The sequence below is a fragment of the Artibeus jamaicensis genome, unplaced genomic scaffold (assembly GCF_021234435.1).
Source record: "Artibeus jamaicensis isolate MK-2021 breed Jamaican fruit bat unplaced genomic scaffold, CSHL_Jam_final contig_1998, whole genome shotgun sequence".
Lineage (NCBI taxonomy): Eukaryota > Metazoa > Chordata > Mammalia > Chiroptera > Phyllostomidae > Artibeus > Artibeus jamaicensis.
In genome coordinates, this window is record NW_026521407.1 from 23984108 (window position 1) to 24003370 (window position 19263).

The 19263-nt window shown below is 39.8% G+C and overlaps 1 protein-coding gene across 1 annotated transcript in view; it reads left to right on the forward strand.

Moving 5' to 3' along the window:
* Window positions 1-358: 358 nt before the first annotated feature.
* CRLF3 (cytokine receptor like factor 3) overlaps window positions 359-19263 on the forward strand; it is a 42387-nt gene continuing 23482 nt past the window's right edge. Inside the window, exons 1-5 of the mRNA XM_037146816.2 lie at window positions 359-561; window positions 12674-12881; window positions 16331-16418; window positions 16919-17096; window positions 18524-18746. Of these exons, the coding sequence (XP_037002711.2) occupies window positions 445-561; window positions 12674-12881; window positions 16331-16418; window positions 16919-17096; window positions 18524-18746 (814 nt within the window). The 5' untranslated portion in view covers window positions 359-444. The remainder of the gene's footprint in view (window positions 562-12673; window positions 12882-16330; window positions 16419-16918; window positions 17097-18523; window positions 18747-19263) is intronic.

The window sequence follows — 19263 nt, forward strand, 5'->3', positions numbered from 1 at the left end:
GAGAGGTGGGACAATGACGATTTAAGAGCCACCTGGTTTGAAATCCCCACTGCTTGACGTTGATTGCCCACTCTGTCCCTTAGCGTCCTCCTCTGAAAAACCGAGATACCGGGAGGCCAGAATGAGATAAAATGTGGGAAGCACTTCTTATCTTCCCATTAAGGTGGTGTTAGTTGTTACTAACCTTTCCCTGCCCCTTGCTTGTCCTGACGAGACGCCGCGGACCAGGCGCTGCACGCGAAACGGGAGGCGCAGCTACCGGCCAGTGAGCCGGGGGTTCTGGGATCCAGACGCCAGCGAGAGGAGAGCCCGCGCGCGGCTGTCAATCAAGGCCGCCCTGGGCGGGGCTGGGCGGCGCTTCCGCCTGCGCTGGGCCACGCCGGGCCGCTCTGCGGCGCCCGGGACAGTAGGGAACCGCGCCCGGACCCGGCGGCCGAGGTGGCGATGGAGCTGAATCCAGAGCTGCTGCTGCAGGAGGCCCGCGAGAACGTGGAGGCAGCGCAGAGCTACCGGCAGGAGCTGGGCCAGAGGCTACAGGGGCTGCGGGAGGCGCAGAGGCAGGTCGGACGGCCGCGCCCGGAGGGGCGCTGTGGGCCCCGGGGAGCCGGCCCCGGGGAGCCGGCCCCGGGGAGCCTGCCCCGCGGGTGGGCGAGGGCCAGGAAGGCTCCGAGGGGTGGTGGTGTCCGAAAACTGAGGGGAGAAGGGAAGAGGCTCTGAAGGTGCAGGGAGACTAAGCAGGCTCTGGGAACGGGTGCGGAAGGTGCGGGAGGTGCGGGAGAGAGGAAGAGACTGTTGGGGGCATCTAGGGGGCGTTCCCTAAATTGTGTTTGGTGGTGGTGTGGAATGGGGGGGGGCGGTCCGAGGTTGGGGAGAATGAGGGACCGGAGCAAAACCCGAGGACGTCACAGACAGTAATGAAGATTAAGGAGAGCTGGGGGAGGTTTTCTTGGGAAACCCTGCTATGGGGATGGAGGCTGATTTTAGAGAGCCTGACGAAAACGTGGGGTGGACACTTTGGGCAGGTAAAGGTGGGGGTAAACTGGGTATTGGAAGGGGAGGATTAGAGAGAGCCTGAGAGAGATCGAGAAGCAGCAGTAGAGTCAACACTAAAATGAATGGGATTAATGCTTGAGAATAGTACTTAATATCTCATGTGATCTTGAATGCATTAAAAAAAAAACCCATTTATCCTAGCCCCGTTCTAGGTAGTTTAGAATTTAAGGTGAAGTTGTGTGGGCAGGTCAGAAGAAGAATAATGATATACTTGAGGGATGGAATGCAAAGGTGTAGGGAAATGGAAAAACAGATTTAAAAAGAGTACTGAAAGAAGAAGCTAAATATACTTTCAAGGGATAGCAGTTATCTGTTCCCCATGGACATGGTTATCAACGATGTAGGAAAACCACATGGTTGCCCTACACCCTGGAACTTATACACAAAAAGATACAGCCCACTCCCAGTGTGTGATAGGACACATAATTCTCCAACTACTGTAAACATAGGTGCTTAATAAGTGCTTTTTTAAAAAAAGATTTTATTTTGTCTTTAGAGGGGAAGGGAAGGAGAGAGGGAGAGAAATATCAATGTGTGGTTGCTTCTCATGTGTCCAGTGCTGAGAACTGGCCTGCAACCCAGGCATGTGCCCTGACTGGGAATCGAACTGCTATTCTTTGGTTCCCAGGCCCGCGCTCAATCCACTGAGCTACGCCAGCCAGGGCTAATAAGTGCTTTTTGAGTGAGTGGAATCATTTGAGTGAGTGGGATTTCATCAATATTAATCTGTGTTGTCATCCTGGTACCTTCTGCGCTGCATAGAATCTGAAAATGTACAACTGGCAGAATAGTGGGCTGACAGCAGTGCCTTTGGCTGGTCTCATCATTAAGGATACTTAGCCTGCTTTAGTTTTATATATTTTAAAATCCTTTAGGTGGGCTACTCGTCATTTATCGCTTAGGAGCAAAACCTAGATGTGGTTTTCTTGATTTAGTGAATGCTTTTTAAGGCCTTCCAATGTCCTTATCTTGATTTCCATTTGAAAACATCTGCATTATTCCTTTTGCTATTTTGAAATAGAGGTTCTAAATCTAGGACATAGTTTAAAAAGAGATTAAAGCATCTCATTATATGACTGATGTTTCCACCAGTTCATACATCAACCTTATGTATGAACAGGACCATTGTTTAACTGCATCAGCAGTTAAGCAGGAGCATTGACACTAAATGACTGAGTTTAGCACCTGGGAGTAGTACTTAGTAGTTTCTGGTGTGATAGTGAATGCATTAAACATTTTTTGTATGGTCCCGTCCTGAAAGGTTTAGTATTCAATTTCCAAACTTATCTTCTTTTAAAAAGATTTTTATATCCAATAATTTAAATACAGGACATACTTTCTGATAATTTAGTGTAGTTTAGTACGGGTCTTTGTTTTGTTTTGTTTTTGAGGCCCATCCTCTCGGAATTGAGACTGAAAACACTAAGAACATCCATCACAGTGTGCCTTTTGATGACATTGCCTTCTGACTAGACTATAATTCTTTTGTAAACTGGAATCTGTTTTGTGCCTCTGCCAGTTACCACGGCGTTTCTCCTCAAAGCTAATTCTGGAGGATTGTATGTTTGGGTTTGTAGAATAAGCCCTCTGTCAACTTGCATTTTAAGGGAGGTCTGTGTTACAAAAATATTATCAAAATAAGCAACTGCTTTTGTTTGGTAGCTAGGATATTTTTACGGTCCCAGTCATTTTCAGAATAACTACATAAAATATATAGCTTTTTAGTTAAAGATTTTTCATGGGGGAAGGATTTGTATATTTCTTTTCTTGCTGATTTTATTTTGGAAGGATGATTAAAAATTTTTTTTGAGATAACTTGCATACTGTATAATTTGTGCCTTTAGCCCTGGCGGGTTGGCACACTTGGTTGGAACATCATCCTGTGCACCGAAAGTTTGTGATTTGATCCCCAGTCAGGTCACATAGGCTGCACATTCAATTCCTGGTCAGACAGGGTGCATACTGGAGGCATACTGGATTGATGTTTCTCTCTCACATTGATTTTTTTTTTCTCTTCCCTTCCTGGCTCTCTAAAATCAATGAACATATCCTCTGGCAAGAGTTGGAAAAAAAATTTTTTATGCCTTAAAATGTAAAAGTCAGCAGTTTTTAGAATATTCACAAAGATATGCAGCCATTATCACCCCCAAAAGAAATCCCTTACCCATTAGCTGTCATGTCTCCAACCCCTGGCAACCAGTAAACTAGTTTCATTCTCTACTTGGATTTGCTTATTCTGGACATTTCATATAAATGGCATCATATACTATGTGGCCCCTTGTGGCTGACTGACTTAGCATAATTGTTTTCAAGGTTCATATATGTGGTAGTGTCTATCAGTACATCTTTCCTTTTTATGGCTGAATGATATTCATTGGGTGGCTAGCCACATTTTATTTATCCATTCATTAATTGATAGACACCAGATTATTTTCACTTTTAGCTCTTATGAATAATGTTGCTAAGATTATTCATGTACAGGTTTTTATGTGAATGTGTTTTCAGTTTTTTAGTACGTATATACTTAGGAATGCTGGGTGGTATGGTAACTGTTTAACTTTTTCAAGGTCTCTTGGCATACGTTTTACCGTTGCTTTTGTTTCTTGCCCTTTATGTAATTTGAAGTTTGTCTCATGAAATTTATCTCATGTTAAGAAATTTGTCTCATGTTAAGAAATCACGTCTATGAAAGTCTAGAAGGAAGAGTAAAAATCCTTTAAGTATGCCGTCAAAAACAACTGCCAGCATGTAGCAGTTTCTCCTCTTGTGGTTAACTTTGTGCTCTACCATCTGTCTTAGAAAAGGAAGTGCTGTGTAGGAATGCAGGGGTAGTCTGTAACTCTTACTGTTTGAATAAAAAACTTGTGAGATGTTCGTTGTCTTCAGGAAATCAGATAATGTTTACAGCTAGTCTGGCCTAACTGGTGTTGAAATTATTAAGGATAGTTCTCTGTAGCTCCCTGGAGTCCTTGGTGCTAAAGTGTAAATACCAAAGAAATTAACTCCCACTCTCTGTAAATACTCATTTGTTCATTCACTCAGTATGTATTTATCGGGTGCCTGCTGCAGGTCAGAGATTCTCCTAGGTCCTAGGAATACTGTGGTCAGGGAAACAGACCACTGCCTTCATGGATTTACTCTTTCCCTTGGTGCTGATCAGTAGACTGTAACCACTAATATCAAAACAGATGAGAAAAAAACCTAAATTCTTATGTATTCATTTTTAGATTTTACTCCCATTGTGTTTTTTATCACTTGTTTATTTCTACAGGTTGGCTTTCCTGCTTCTTGTAAGTAGAGATAGCTGATCCAGATGTCACAGGGTGATGTCAGCTGGCCAGTCAGATACGTACGCCCTACAGAGTGGCATTATCCTGATGACATTGCCACTCTCCGGGTCTCATCCTCAGCTTTGCAGGTCTAGAAACTCCATCCTTGTACATTATTGAAGGGGAATTAGTTTGAGGCATTGGAGGTGCCTACGGTGGGAAATGTTGATATTCTAGACTGCGTACTGTTATATTTCACTTTATAAAATGAATGTGTTGTCCTTCATGGGCCTTTTAGTTGGTGTTGTTCAGTGTCTCTCAGGGCATTGACAAAAACAAGTCTCTGCTCTTTCAGAATAAAGCACCAGATCCTGGTACCTAATCAAGATACTGTTTGGTGAGGACCCTGCCCAACTCTAGCCACTGGTGTCCCTTTGATCCTTGCTACTACAAGGGTGGTGCGTGACCACAGCAGTGGCATCCTCACCTGAAAGCTTGTAAGAATGCAGGAGCTGGGCCCCACCCAGACCTGCTGAATTATAACCTACCCTTTAATGACATTGCTGGGAATAATATGTATGCAGGTTTAAGCTTGAGGTGCACTGTCTTACAGTGTAGCATTATCACTTCGTCAGCTCTCTACTGATTTCTATAATTTAATCTGAACCCCAGGTGTGTTGTCATAAATTGCTGTGGTTTATCTGTAAGATTAAAACATTCTTTGGGCCTGGCTGGTGTAGCTCAGTGGATTGAGCACAGGCCTGTGAACCAAAGGATCAAGGTTTGATTCCCAGTCAGGACACATGCCTGGGTTGCAGGCCAGTTTCCAGTGGGGGATGCAGCCATACATTGATATTTCTCTCCCTCTCTCCTTCCCTTCCCCTCTAAAGATAAATAAATAAAATCTTAAAAAAAACTCAAAAACGTTCTTTGGCATATCATAGGCTTGTTACATAATTATACAATGATATTCAAGTGAATAATTGACAGTCTCAAGCCTGTGTTTTCCTAGAGTGTCTTAATATCTGTAATGTGATTATTTATCTTTCACAGTATTTTGTTTTTAATTTTTAATAGTTGATTTCAGATAATTTCTGTAAGACTTAACTCCTAGTCTTGGTATTCCTAGTGTACAAGACCGGGTTTTCTATAGATTATTCTTCCCACAGGATTTGAAAACACATAGCATACTTGTTAAAGGCTAGGACAGATATAGAACTCAGCAGGAAAAAAAAGTTATTTCAGAGAACCGGGGCAGGAAGTCTTAGTAGCTAAGCAAAGAAAAGAAAGCTATTATTGCTCCTTTTATCTCCTACTTCCCCTTCTGTTACCTATTTTCAAAACAGTGCAGAAATATTTTTGAAATAATTTGTACTGCAGTAGTACTTAAAATGCCCCTATCAGAGTGTCCTAAGAAAAGGTCAAATATAGAGCTGGGGAAAACCAAGAATGGAATAAATAATTTAAAAATAACCCATAATTCTACCAGAGAAAAGCATTATTAATATTTTGGTTATCCTTTTAGACATTATTTTGCAAAATTGAGAGACTACTGTATATGCAGCTTTGTAGCAATTTCTTTCTTTTGGGTAATACTATATCAAAAGCATTTATTACGAAAAATTTCCCATGTACCATCTAATTTTTAACATAGAGGTAAGTTAGAGTACTTTACATAGGAACCTGTGGAGCATCGGTGGGTGGTAGGCTGAAATGCACTGACTTGGGGACACTGGGTACAGGAAGCAAAGCTCTAGAAGCAATACTGAACGACAACCAAGAAAAAGTCTGCACATGTTTGTATACAAAAGACGTGTATTTACATTGGCTTTCCGTCATCTTTTCTTGAATAAGTGTTTTCACAAATTGTCTTTAAACATGACACTGAAAGCTGCTTGTTGAATCCAACACTTACTTGCAGTATAGAAAAGTATATATATATATATATATATATATATATATATATATATATATATGTGTGTGTGTGTGTGAATGAAAACAAACATTCCGAGCCAATAATGTTTTTTAATTTTTTAACTGTTTTTCATTATTCAAGTACAGTTGTCTCCATTTCCCCCCACCACCACTCATCCCACCTCATGAATCAATAATGTTAAGATCAGTGGTGTTAATTAAAAATTGTGTAAATGTCAGTTTTTCTGTATAGCTTCCTTTTCAATAGAAATTGTAATATATGTATAGTTTTGATAAAGAACTAATCTTGTTACTACAAATCTGGTAAATAACATGGCTAATTTATGACCTAAAAAGCCAAACACATGTAAGACAGGCTTCCATTATTGAGAGGAATCAATAAACACTTATGTGTGCAGTTATTTCACTTTGTTAGTATTTGCCTCTATGAGCCACGAGACTTTGAGAAACTTAACTCTCCTGATCCTCACTTTCCTTATCTGTATAATGAGGATAAGGATTGTACCTACTTTACTTGGCTGATGTGGGAATTAAAATGAGAAATGTATTTAAAATGCTTAGTACGATGTCTGGGACATATGAAGTGCTTAATACTCGTATTAATTGTAATAATAATATCACTAAATATTATTGTTATTCAGAGCAGTGTCCCCTGATTCTCTCCTGGTCCCTTCCCCAACAGAATGCTCTTTTTGAGCTCTGATGGCAGATTGTGGCTGTCCCACTTACACAGGAACTTAATACTGCACTTTATCATAGTTACGTGTGCTTGCAACTATCTCCTTTAGCAGGATGACAGTTCTTTTAGGTCAGGCCCATGCCTTATTTATCTTTATAAGTCCAGTTCCGGGAACATACTAGATCTCATTAAATACTGAATGAGTGCCTTCATGAATGTTGTGGGTGTAATTTTGCAGACATTTAAAAAATATTTGTGGTCTTGATTATATGCATCCTATTCATGAATGCAGATAATCAAGAATTAAACATTTAGCCTTGGCTGGTGTAGCTCAGTGGATCGAGCACGGGCCTGTGAACCACACGATCGCGGTTCGATGCCCAGTCAGGGCACATGCCTGGGTCGCAGGCCAGTTCCCAGCGGGGGACACACAGGAGGCAACCATACATTGATGTTTCTCTCCCTCTCTCCTTCCCTTCCCCTCTAAAGAAAAATAAATAAAATCTTAAAAAAAAAAAAGAATTAAACATTTGTTTTATCATATGATTTGGTTATTTGTTGGTCCATAAACTATATCAAAGTGTAAAGGCTTAAAAGCAGTCATTTTATCTGCTTGCTGTTCGAGGGATTGATTGAAGCTCAATCAACCATTTCTCCTAAGTTTGCTGGTTAACACTCAGGTAATTGCAATTAGATGTCAGCTAAGGCTGGCATGTTCAAGATGGAGTGTGAAGCCTTAGTGGTAGCTGGAGTCAGTTGGGATTCTCGTGTGCGGGACCTCAGTGCCATCTCTCTCTCTTCCTCCCTCTCTTCATCCCTCCCATCCTTCCTACTCTCCTCTTCCTTCCACTTGCTCTCTTGAGAAAGGTAGACGTACTTCATATATGGTGACCCAGGACCCCCCAAGGCGCAAAAGCGTAAGTTGCCAGGTTTCCTTAAGGCAGAGGCCTATCCTTTCTAACTGCTTCGGCAGAGGATCAGTTCCACCCTGTAGCTGTGCGTGTGGACTGCCCTGCAGTCACAGGCCCAGCTTCTGTGCTTGGGGAGAGGACTGTATAGGGATGTGAGTACCGAGCTGTGGTTCACTGGGGGTCACTAAAATTAACATGACCTATCATGTAATAAAGATTTTCTTTCTGAAAGGTGTTAAATAAGCATTAGAAAATAGCTTAATCATAAGAGAGGTAAGAAGAAAATGCAGCAGCCCTTATGAGTCCATACATGAGTCAGACCATTAAAATTCTCTGCCACTTTATTAGCTCTGCAATATGGTCAGGTTCATCTCCCTGACTCATACGTTACTCATCTTCAGACGCTTTCTTCGTAGGGTTGTGGTAGAATTTAAGTAAAACCGTTGATGTAAGTACCTGGCACACAGTAGGTATTCAGTAACAATACAGTAGATCTGTATTGTTATTGCTGTAATTATTTTTAATGATTGATGTCTTGGTGTCAGTGCAAAGACAAATAGCTAATGTAGTATATGAATTGAGAAGAAACATTTTGGTTAGCTTCTTCAATTTCAGTTGACTGTTTGTATCTTTGTCTTTTATTTTTGATCATTATGTTCTAATGTTGGCTAATGGTGTTTAAAGCCAGTGTCTAATTTAAAAATTTTTCAGTTTCCTAGTTGCAAAACAATTGGGAAAATAAATTCTTAGATTAAACTTGGAAGATAAAAATTTCTTTTCTTCTGTAAAATCATGAAGATGCATGTTTTAGAGGAGGTAGAGAAGATTCCAGTTACTTAACTTCCTGAAATACACATTCTATTCTCTTCTGTCCTGTCCTAGCTTATCCTTTCTCTTGATATAGCAACTATATAAAAAATATGTTTTGGGGGGATTAAGCAACTACAGTGGAAACTTTGTAAATAAGTATTTTTTAAATTAAAAATTTTTTGTAAGTTTTGATGGTCTGTTATAGTAGAGGTTTTAGTGGGAAATTGATTCAGAATATTACCAATCAAGATAAACAACATATATTAGTTTCCTTTTTGAAACCTTGAGTTGTGCGTCATTTGTATTTGGAAGTCTGCTACAAACCATCTTGGGTTTTTGCCCCAGAATGGCTAGATAGCATTTGGGGCTGAGCGTTGACTACCGCAGGATTCTTCCTGCAAAGACAAGAAATACATGTTACATCAGGAAGTGACTCAATCAATACCTAATTTACAGGTCTACCTGGGAACTCCTTAGGATAGGATCTGTAAGAACTAAACAGCGTGGCTCATGGAAAGACTACCGTCCTTGGAGTCAGATTGTTTCTGGCACTGGGAAGCATTGGGGAAGTTATCTGATGTCTTTTAGCTTCACTTTCTTCAACATAAACCGTACAGACCCACCTCTCAGAGCTGTTATGAAGATTTAATGACCTAACCCTGAGTCCATTGGACCATGATACCACATCAAATAGGAAGAAATTCACTCAGTAGTGAAATCCATTTTTTTTTAAAGCTTCATAAAGCTAACTAAGCAAACATACTTGGTCACATGATTGGCTTGAAAGGTGACCAAGGCTTTAGATTATGAACTGTATCTCAGGGAGAAGAAAATGTTGCCAAAGTTGTATCAAGTTTGAAACAGCAGTGGTTGGGGTTCTATGAACAAAAGGGAACAATTTACACTGAAAGTACAGGGGGTGATTCTGGAAATGGATTCTCCCCGCCCTGGCCTTCTCACAGCTCTGTGTTCACATACTTCCTTTTTTTTCTGAGGTTCTGAAACAAAACAAAACATAGGCCCTGCAACAGCTTGAAGGAGCTTTTGAATTCTTTCTAAAGAGGAAATTGACTTTACCTAACCAATGCACTTCCTGTGTGTGCTGTATCCGTTAAAGAGCGAGATAGGCCCTGGTTGGTATAGTGTTCACTGCAGAATTTCCTCTTGGTGATGGGGGTGTGAACTATATTACAGTGTTCCCGCATGTTGTCCTCGCTCATTTCTGGTATGTGTAAGGTCTGAGTCACCTGGGGATCTTGTTATAAAATTCAGGGTCTGAGTCAGTAGCTCTGGTGGAGCCTGAGATTTTCTGCGTTTCTGACAATATTCCAGGTGATATATCAAAATCATAAGACACTCTCTCCCTGGTTCTTTCAATAAGGTCTTAAAAGCATACACAATGAACTTTATTTTTATTCAACAACATTTATTTGCTTAGTGCTAGAATGTTAGGGCCTTATTCTCAAGGATCTCACAGCCGAGTGATAAACCAAATCAAGCACATTTTGAGTATGGTTTTATTTATTTTGAGAGACAGAGAGAGAGAGAGAGATCTATTTGTTGTTTCACTTATTTATTCATTCACTGGTTGATTTTTGTATGTGACTGACTGGAAATAGAACCTACAACCTTGGTGTGTCAGGGCAATGCTCTAAAAAACTGAGCTACCTGGTCATGGCAAGTATGGGCCCTTTAAAAAACAAAAACAAAACAGTCCTGGCTGGTGTGGCTTAGTGGATTGAGTCCTGATGTGAACCAAAGGGTTGCTGGTTTGATTCCCAGTCAGGGCACATGCCTGGGTTGCAGGCCAGGTCCCGAGTGTGGGATGCATGAGAGGCAACCACACATTGATGTTTCTCTACCCCTCTTTCTCCCTCCCTTCCCTTGTCTCTCAAAATGAATAAGTAAAAACCTTTAAAAAATAAAAAATAAAAAAACAACTTTAACTTAGGTTTTTTTAATAGAAGTTCTTTAGTAACTTTACAGAGATAGTTTAATTATTAACTTAAATAAAGATTTCTCCCTTTGTGATTTAAGAAATTTTATTTTATTTTTTAAAGATTTTATTTATTTATTTTTTAGAGAGAAAGGGAAGGAGAAAAAGAGGGAGAGAAACTTTGTGTAGTTGCCTCTCGTGCGCCCTCTACTGGGGACCATGCCCACAACCCAGGCATATGCCCTGACTGGGAATTGAACTAGTGACCCCTTGCTTCACAGTCCTGCACTCAATCCACTGAGCCACACCAGCCACAGCTATGATTTAAGGAATTTTATTACTGCACACATAGCTTTCATTGTAACTTCCATTAACGTTAAAAGGAGAGAAAAATGTTGCTATAATCTGCCCATCCAAGCCAATCAAAGTGTTTCTTTTTTGGTATTTATTTGTTGTCCTTGGGCAGGGGTGTCTTTTGTTTTTATGTGGTTGTGAACATTTCTGTAAGATAATTTTGTATTCTGCAATTTAAATTTGGTATTAGAGAATAAATAGGAAGTTCTCTAAATTTCCCTATTAACTGTTGAGATATTGTGTTTTATCCATATTTTCATATATCCTTTCTTGGTGGGTTTTTCTTAGATTTCATATGCTCTTGTTAAAATAAAATTAGCAAAAGGGTTAGGGCAGTAAGCATAACGTCATATGAAACTAATAAGGTTTGCAGAGTAAAATATGTGTTTGCTTTAATTCAACTGAGTGTTTGGCTTATAGTTAGAGTTTCCTTTTTTTAAAAAGAGATTTTTATTTATCTTTAGAAGGGAAGAGAAGGAGAGAGGGAGAGAAATATCAGTGTATGGTTGCCTCTCGTGTGTCCCCCACTAGGAACTGGCCTGCAACCCAGGTACATGCCCTGACTGGGAATTGAACCTCCATCCTGTGGTTCACAGGCTGGAGCTCATATCAAGTTTCCTTTTTAAGTGAGAGAAAGTGAATTGTGTGTTATCTGTATTGTTTTAAAAATCTGGTGTCTGTATAGATAACTGGTTTTTCAAAACTTGTGTAACATGTAAAGACTTTCCTGCCCTAGCTCTGAGAACAGTTCTTAATCTGACTCGTGGGCCTCGGGCACTGTTCCTCAAAGTATGAGCTGCAGAATCACAGATGCACTTGTGAGCTGGGCAGGTCTGGGATGGAGCCCTGCACTCTGAGTGGTAACAGGCAGCCTGTGTGATTCCTCTGCAAACCAGCTTTCAGGATTACTGCCCCCAGCAAGCCGAGGTTGGGATATAAGGGAATTTATAACCTCTGAAATTGAATAAATTCATTTAGGGTATGGATTATTCATTTTTCTTGGAAGTGGATCTATAAATCTCTCATTGAGATTTGCAAAGAGGACCATGACTCAAAAAAGATTAAGTCATTGTCCCAGACGTGTGTTTTTCATGAACGTTTTCTGCCTCTTATGAGACTCTTGGGATTTTAAATAAATTCTTAGTTTTCTTTTGGCATAATAAGGGCATTTTATCCATGAATGGGTTTTTTTGTATTGTGGCTTTCTAATCTACCATTTCTTTACTTCTTTTCAGCAAAATGAATTTTAATCCTCTTCTAATTTAAAATTATTTCTTACTGAAATGTACTACTGCCAAGAACTACTTTGTGCAGATAATACTTTCTAACACTTATTTATTGAGAACAACAGTGTGCTGATTGTTTTACTGAGTGCAACGTATGTTATTTTTATTGATTCCTAACAGCAAACCCCAGGAGGTGAGCATTAGTACACTCATTTGAGAAATAAGGAAATTGAGGCATGGAGTGCTTAATCACCTGGACCCTGTGTCAGTCACCAATTGACACAGTTTGGGAATGATGGAACCAGGCTTTGAGCCCATTCTGTCTCACCCAAAGGCCGGTTCTATGCAAGTCCGCAAGTTCATGTCAATGAATCACATTTGGTTTTTCAGTGAATAGAAGATGATGGCTGTGTAGTACTTTGAAATTATTATAGGTGTTGCTTGTGGATTAGCCTTTTGTAGTGATTCTGATTCTCAGTTTTTATATTATTTCTTTTCAGATCAAAGACAGTGCATCACAGACAAGAGATGTCCTCAAGCAGCATTTTAATGATTTAAAGGGAACCCTTGGGAAGCTCCTGGATGAGCGATTGGTGACCCTTTTGCAAGAGGTGGATACCATTGAACAGGAGACCATTAAACCACTAGATGACTGCCAGAAGCTCATAGAGCATGGAGTTAGCACTGCAGAGGACTTGGTCCAAGAAGGTGGGAGTCCAGGGAGCCTATTAAATGTGGCAAATTCAGATTGACACTATGCTGATTTCTCAGGATACCAGCAGGCTTATTGCCATCTGTAGGGTGCTTAGAATGTTCCTACCTTGGGACAGTTTGTAATGTAGAATGATATATATACAGTGGGGTATCCCAGGGTAAGTGCAATTAAAGTCTTAATTATAATCATTTACAAAATAAGGAATAAATGATATTTCTCAAATGGTTCCATGATAGTATCACATACTCTGTTAAAGAGCAATTTAAAAGTAATTTTGAGCTTCAGATATTTTTTGTAGCCCTGGCTGGGTAGCTCAGTTGGTTAAAGCATTGTCCCCATTCACTAGGGTTGTGCGAGTTCAATCCCATGTCAGGGCACATACAAGAACCAACCAATGAATGCATAAATAAGTGGAACAACAAATCTCTTTCGTTGTCTACCACTAACCCTCCTCCCCTCTTGCCCTCTCTCCTTCCCTCCCCCTCCCTCAGGAAAAAAAATTTTTCAGAGTGTACATGGTTTATAGAATTTAATTCCATTATCATTTTTAGTAGGTGAAGAAATACAATTAATGTTTACTTCTGTAATTGTAGTTATATTTTTGTCTTTAGCCAATTATGTTGATTAAACCATGCCCAGATCTTGCCTTGCTACTTGCCCTCCTTTTTCCCTTCCTTCCTTGTTTCCATCCTTCCTTGCATCCTTCCTATGAGCCTTTGTCAGGTACATTAAATAAAATTTCTGTGCTTTATGGTTCACATGTGAGAGGCATACATGCTGAGAGACCTTGTAGGAGCACAGAAGGGAAGTGCTTAACTCTGGAGGAGTGTATGATAGCTTTCTGTAGGAGGAATTCTACAGAGGAGACAAGGAAGAAAAGAGGTAACAGCATGATTGGAAGCAGAAGTAACATCACGAGAGAAGTGAGTGGTGTATGAGGGATATTTTTGAAGTATTTTAGGCAGCAGAGTTACTCAGTCAGATTTACATTTTCAAAAATGATACTGCCCAGTCTGGAGACCAGATTCCAGGTTGTAAGACTGTACGTAAAAGAGACTAATTAGAAAGTTGCAGCAGTAATCCAGATAGTAAATAATGAGGACAGTGACAGGTGAAGAGAAGGTAGAGCTGATTTTAAGATTTTTTTCGGAGATAGCCCTGGCTCAGTGGATTGATGCTGGCCTGTAAACCAAAGGGTGGCCGGTTCGATTCCCAGTGAGAGCACATGCCTGGGTTGCAGGCCAGGTCCCCAGATGTGGGTGTGTGAGAGGCAACCACACATTGATGTTTCTCTCCCTCTCTTTACCCTTCCCTTTCTCTCTCTCTAAAAATAAATATACAAAGTCTTTTTTAAAAAATATTTTTCGGAGATAGAATTATTCATGATTTTACTGATCAATAAGTGTTGATGATTGGTGATTATTTGGATACATGAAATAGGTTGGAGGAGAAAGGAAGGGATTAAGGGTGACCAAAACCAGCCCGATTTTGTGTGTCAATAGATTGTGCTATTTACTGACATAGGAAATGAAGGAGGAGGGGTAGGTTTTGGAGGGCACTTAGGCATTTGGTTTGGGCCATGGTGACTTTGAAGTGCTTAAGATGCCAAGAGGTGGTTGGGAATGGTGAGTATGTTGCTTAGGAGAGAGAGAGAATACCTGGAGATGTCAGTGTGGCATCACTGATGTCAGGTAGTGGCATAGACATCAAGTTTGAATCTAGGGAAACAGGTAAAACCAGCTTGAAAAGAGGAGGCAGCAGGGGTAGAACTCTAAGGCCTGCCAACATTTAAAGGGCAGTTGGGGGAAAAGAGATCCAACGAAGGCAAGTGAATACCATCCATTCTGCAGATTGAATGCTGTCACTGCTATAGGAGAAAAAGTATGCATGGCTCACAAATCTGTCACTCCAAGGGGAGATCAAACGCCGTTTTGGTCCCACTTAGAAGATGGTACTAGTATTATCTTGACATACTAGTTATATTTTAGTCTTCTCTTCAATAAGAAGTGCTTATATGCTTTTGACCATCACAGTGCCTCTGAAAGAATTTTATTTTATTTATTTATTTTTAGAGAGAGGAGAAGGGAGGGAGAAAGAGAGGGAGAGAAACATCAATGTGTGGCTGCCTTTCACGTGCCCCCTACTGAGGACCTGGCCCGCAACCCAGGCATGTGCCCTGTCTGGGACTCAAACCAGCGACCCTTTGGTTTGCAAGCTGGTGCTCAATCCACTGAGCCACACCAGCCAGGGCTGAGGAAATGTTTTTAGCAGAACCACAGAATGTCTTTCCCTGGAGGCTTTGCTTTTGGAAGCAAACCCAGAAGCAGTTCGGCACAGGTCAGGAGTACACTCCATCACCCCGAGGACTGAGAAATGTTTTTAGTTTAGAAAATCCTGTGAGGCACATACATGTTTGTACAGCTTCTGATACTTCAGTTTTTTTTATACTTCAGAAATATTTTAAATCTCAAACTCTTTCCTGTCTTCCCCTCCCAAGGGACAAAGACTTATTTCTAGAAGTTTGAGGATTTTAAGGCCATGTTCAGTGTGTCTCTGTTTTCCCTCTGGTGAGGGAGAAGCTCCTGTTATGTGACCTCAAAAAACTTGAGTAACTCCAGGGTGCATTCAGATGGAAGAGAGTTCTGGTGGTGGTCTTCGGGCTGTGGAAGGACATAGAAGTTGGTCATATATATATATATACACATATATATATATATATTTTTTACCATCTTTATATAGCATTTTCTTTTTCTTATCCTGTTGAGTAATTTCTAATCTAATATATGATACCCTTTTAGGAAAACATGACTGTATCTTTTGGTTTTATGAGATCCCATGTTGGAGTTGGTAGAAGTTTCTGTAGGAGAGATGGAAAAAGTCCCTGGTTCTTCTGCTTTGCATGTAATTCGTTGACAAGCCACAATGCCTCGCATAGAACCAAGTAGACGTTTCTGGTGAGATGTCACCATTATGGACCCCTTTTCCTTTTGAGCTTAACTTTAGCGTCACTTCGAAAATAGTGTCCACTTTTAGTTTGGGGGGAATTTTTCTTTTAAAGAACTTTAAATTTTATTTTTCAATTACAGTTTACATTCAGTATTATTTTGTATTTGTTTAAAGTGTACAGCATAGTGGTTAGATAGTCATATGCTTTACAAAGTGTTTCCCCCGATAAGTCTAGTACGCATCTGGCATCATACATAGTTACTACAATATTTCTGACCTTATTCCCTATGCTGCACTTGACATCTCCAGGATGATTTTGTTAACTGCCAATCTGTATTTCTTAATCTCTTCTTTACCTCTTTACTCTTTGGGAATTTGTGGCATCACTTAAGAATTATTTGCAAGAAAACCAGAGACCTGCCCAGGCATGGGTTGTGTTGATTACTTACAGTGTGGCTGTTGTTCACTGTACTAGACCTGTTATTTCTGATTGTAGGTGAAATTGCCATTCTTGGCGGTATAGGAGAGCAGAATGAAAAACTGTGGAGCTTTACCAAAAAGGCCTCACACATTCAGTTGGACAGGTAAGAGAGTTGGTGCCTTTGGGGCTTATTTGTAAACATTTAGACTATCTGCCTTTTTCCTGCCCCTTGTTAAAGATTCTGATTAAGGGAGATAGACAATGTATTTTTCAGAGTTTCACTGCTCATTGCCAGTTTTATTAATCAAAAACAGTTGCGATTATAATCTTTGGTATAGCATTACTACAGATTTTCTTTAATTCTAATGTGTAAGATAATTGTTAAGTTTTTAAAAATTTGACCATAATATTGACATGGGGTCATATCTCAGTAAAACAGATCCTTTGGTATAAACCTGACAACTGTGACTCTGCCAGCTTTTCATCTTCTTGCTTAGATTTATTTGGGAAGAGAATCTTCGTGTAACGTCTTGCAAAGCCCCCACTGCCTTGACCATTATTCAGTGGGAGCTTCCCCATTCTAGTATGTGACTGATCTAAAATATTCCTTGTATTTTAAACTCAGTTAAAAGTCTCATAAACACATGAACTTTGTTTCCTCAGCTTACCAGAAGTGCCTTTGCTGGTTGATGTGCCTTGTTTATCTGCTCAGTTGGATGACTCGGTTCTTAACATAGTGAAAGACCACATTTTTAAGCACGGGACGGTAGCATCTCGCCCACCAGTACAGATAGAAGAACTGATAGAGAAACCGGGAGGCATCCTCGTGCGGTGGTGTAAGGTAGGAAATTCAGAACTGTAGAGTGGCTTCAACATTATGGATTTGAGACTTGGGGGCCTTAGTTTTTTTTTTTTATTAACTGCCTTTGAATATTTTCTAATCTTCATGGACAAAAATCTCTTTTGCTTTATAATTAAAATAAAGTCACGGGAAACTTGAACTGAGGTAGCTCCTCCAGTTTGAAATAAACAGTTTGAAAGTACTTATTAAAATCCCTGTATCACAACATTGTTTCCCAAACTTAAACTCTTGATGAGTTAACATCGTTCCCATTTCTGCTTATTAGAAAAGTCAAATGATGATAGTGAATATTGGGTATCAACAGACATCCCTGAAATAAAGGTCTGAAGAATGGTTTCTCCGCACTCTCAACGTTGCTGAGATTTTTTTTGTGTTAAATCAGTTATGTAGGTGAGCTACCATATTTTAGATAAAAACTATGTCCACATGAGTCATAGCGTTTTTGGCTGTTTGACAAATGCATCATTCGGAGGTCAGTGCTCAGCTTCTAGAAACTATTTTCTTCAATGGAATTTTTAAAAAATGAAGGCTTAATGTTGAGAAGTATAAACGTTTTCGTTGGTTCAAAACAAGGATTCTTATTCCAATTGTATTCTTTCACCTGTTGGTGGGTCTGCAGTTTCCAGTTTTGTTTTTGTTTGTTTCTGTGTTGTGTTTTTTTTGCTATAAGCATTATTGTTTCCTAGTATACACATGTAAGTTGTTTTTTTTTTGAAGTGTAGACCTACCTGTTAATTATGAGGACTTAGAGTATAAGGTGTGTGCTAGGTAGTGCTAAACCGTTTCCTAAGTGGTTGTACCAGCAGCAGTTCTGAGTTCCTCCACCTCTGCATACTGACCAATATTTGGCATTGTCACACTTTATATTTTTGCCAATATGATATCTCATTGTGGTTTTGGGTTGCATTTTCCATATTATAAATTTGGTTGACTATTTTAATGTATTTTTGGCATCTTATATTTTTTTCTATAGAATGCTTACTCATGCCTTTTGCTCATTTTTCTGTTAGGTGATTGGTGATCTATTAATTTTTAATGGTCCTTTAAATATTCTGGATATTAATTCTTTCTTGGTTATATGAATGATATAGTTTGGGATTCTTATCCTTGAACTTTAAATGTTTTATCTTTGGCATTCTTGTGTAGAAGACCTGCCATTTCATCAAAGAAAGCAGATTTTTTCCCTATCAAACTGGGAAGTTTAAAACACATGGTTCAGTAAAGAAAAGAAGAGAAATAATGGTGCAACATTCTCTACGACTTTAATGAGAATAGCCTATATTGAGCATAGTTAGCACACGGGCTTGCATGCCAGGCCCAAAATGCCCCCTTTCAAAGTTCTTAAACAATAATGCCAAGAGAAGTTATTCTCTGATTTTTACCTAACATGAAGCCTTTCTCCTTAGGTGGATGATGACTTTACAGCCCAAGATTACAGACTCCAGTTCCGTAAATGTTCTTCAAATCATTTTGAAGATGTATATGTGGGCTCCGAAACTGAATTCATAGTGTTACACATAGACCCCAATGTCGATTATCAGTTCAGAGTCTGCGCCCGCGGAGACGGCCGGCAGGAGTGGAGTCCTTGGAGTGTCCCGCAGATGGGCCACTCCACGTTGGTGCCCCACGGTATGCTGTTGCTTCTCACTCTCGAAGCGTCACTGCGCGTAAGAACACTTGTACTCTGTGCCGTAGGCAGCACGCTGGCAACCCTTTTTCCTAAGGGTAAACCCTGAATTGATGAGACCAACACGGGACATGTCTTTCACCCCCTGCTCAAATTATGTCATGTCAATTTTGCAAAATTTTCAGTACTTCTTATCTCCAGATAAGGAGATAAATAGTGCCACATAGGATTAGTAGCATCCCCTAACACCACAGATTTTAAATACTGTAACTGCAGTATTTGATCCAAACCTTCAATATATATCTAGATAGAGGCTTTTTCTCAAAAGTTGTATGCTGTGAAATTGATATCTTCTGTTGAACAGATTTTGATTCATTTGTTAATTAGTTCATAAGTTAGAATAAGCTCAAGCATGATTTTATTAGATAGGCAATAACACTTATTTGATCTTCCATGCCAAAATTGTATAAGAATAAACTAAAAGTTTTTTTTATTTGTAGGATTAACCATGCCTTATCA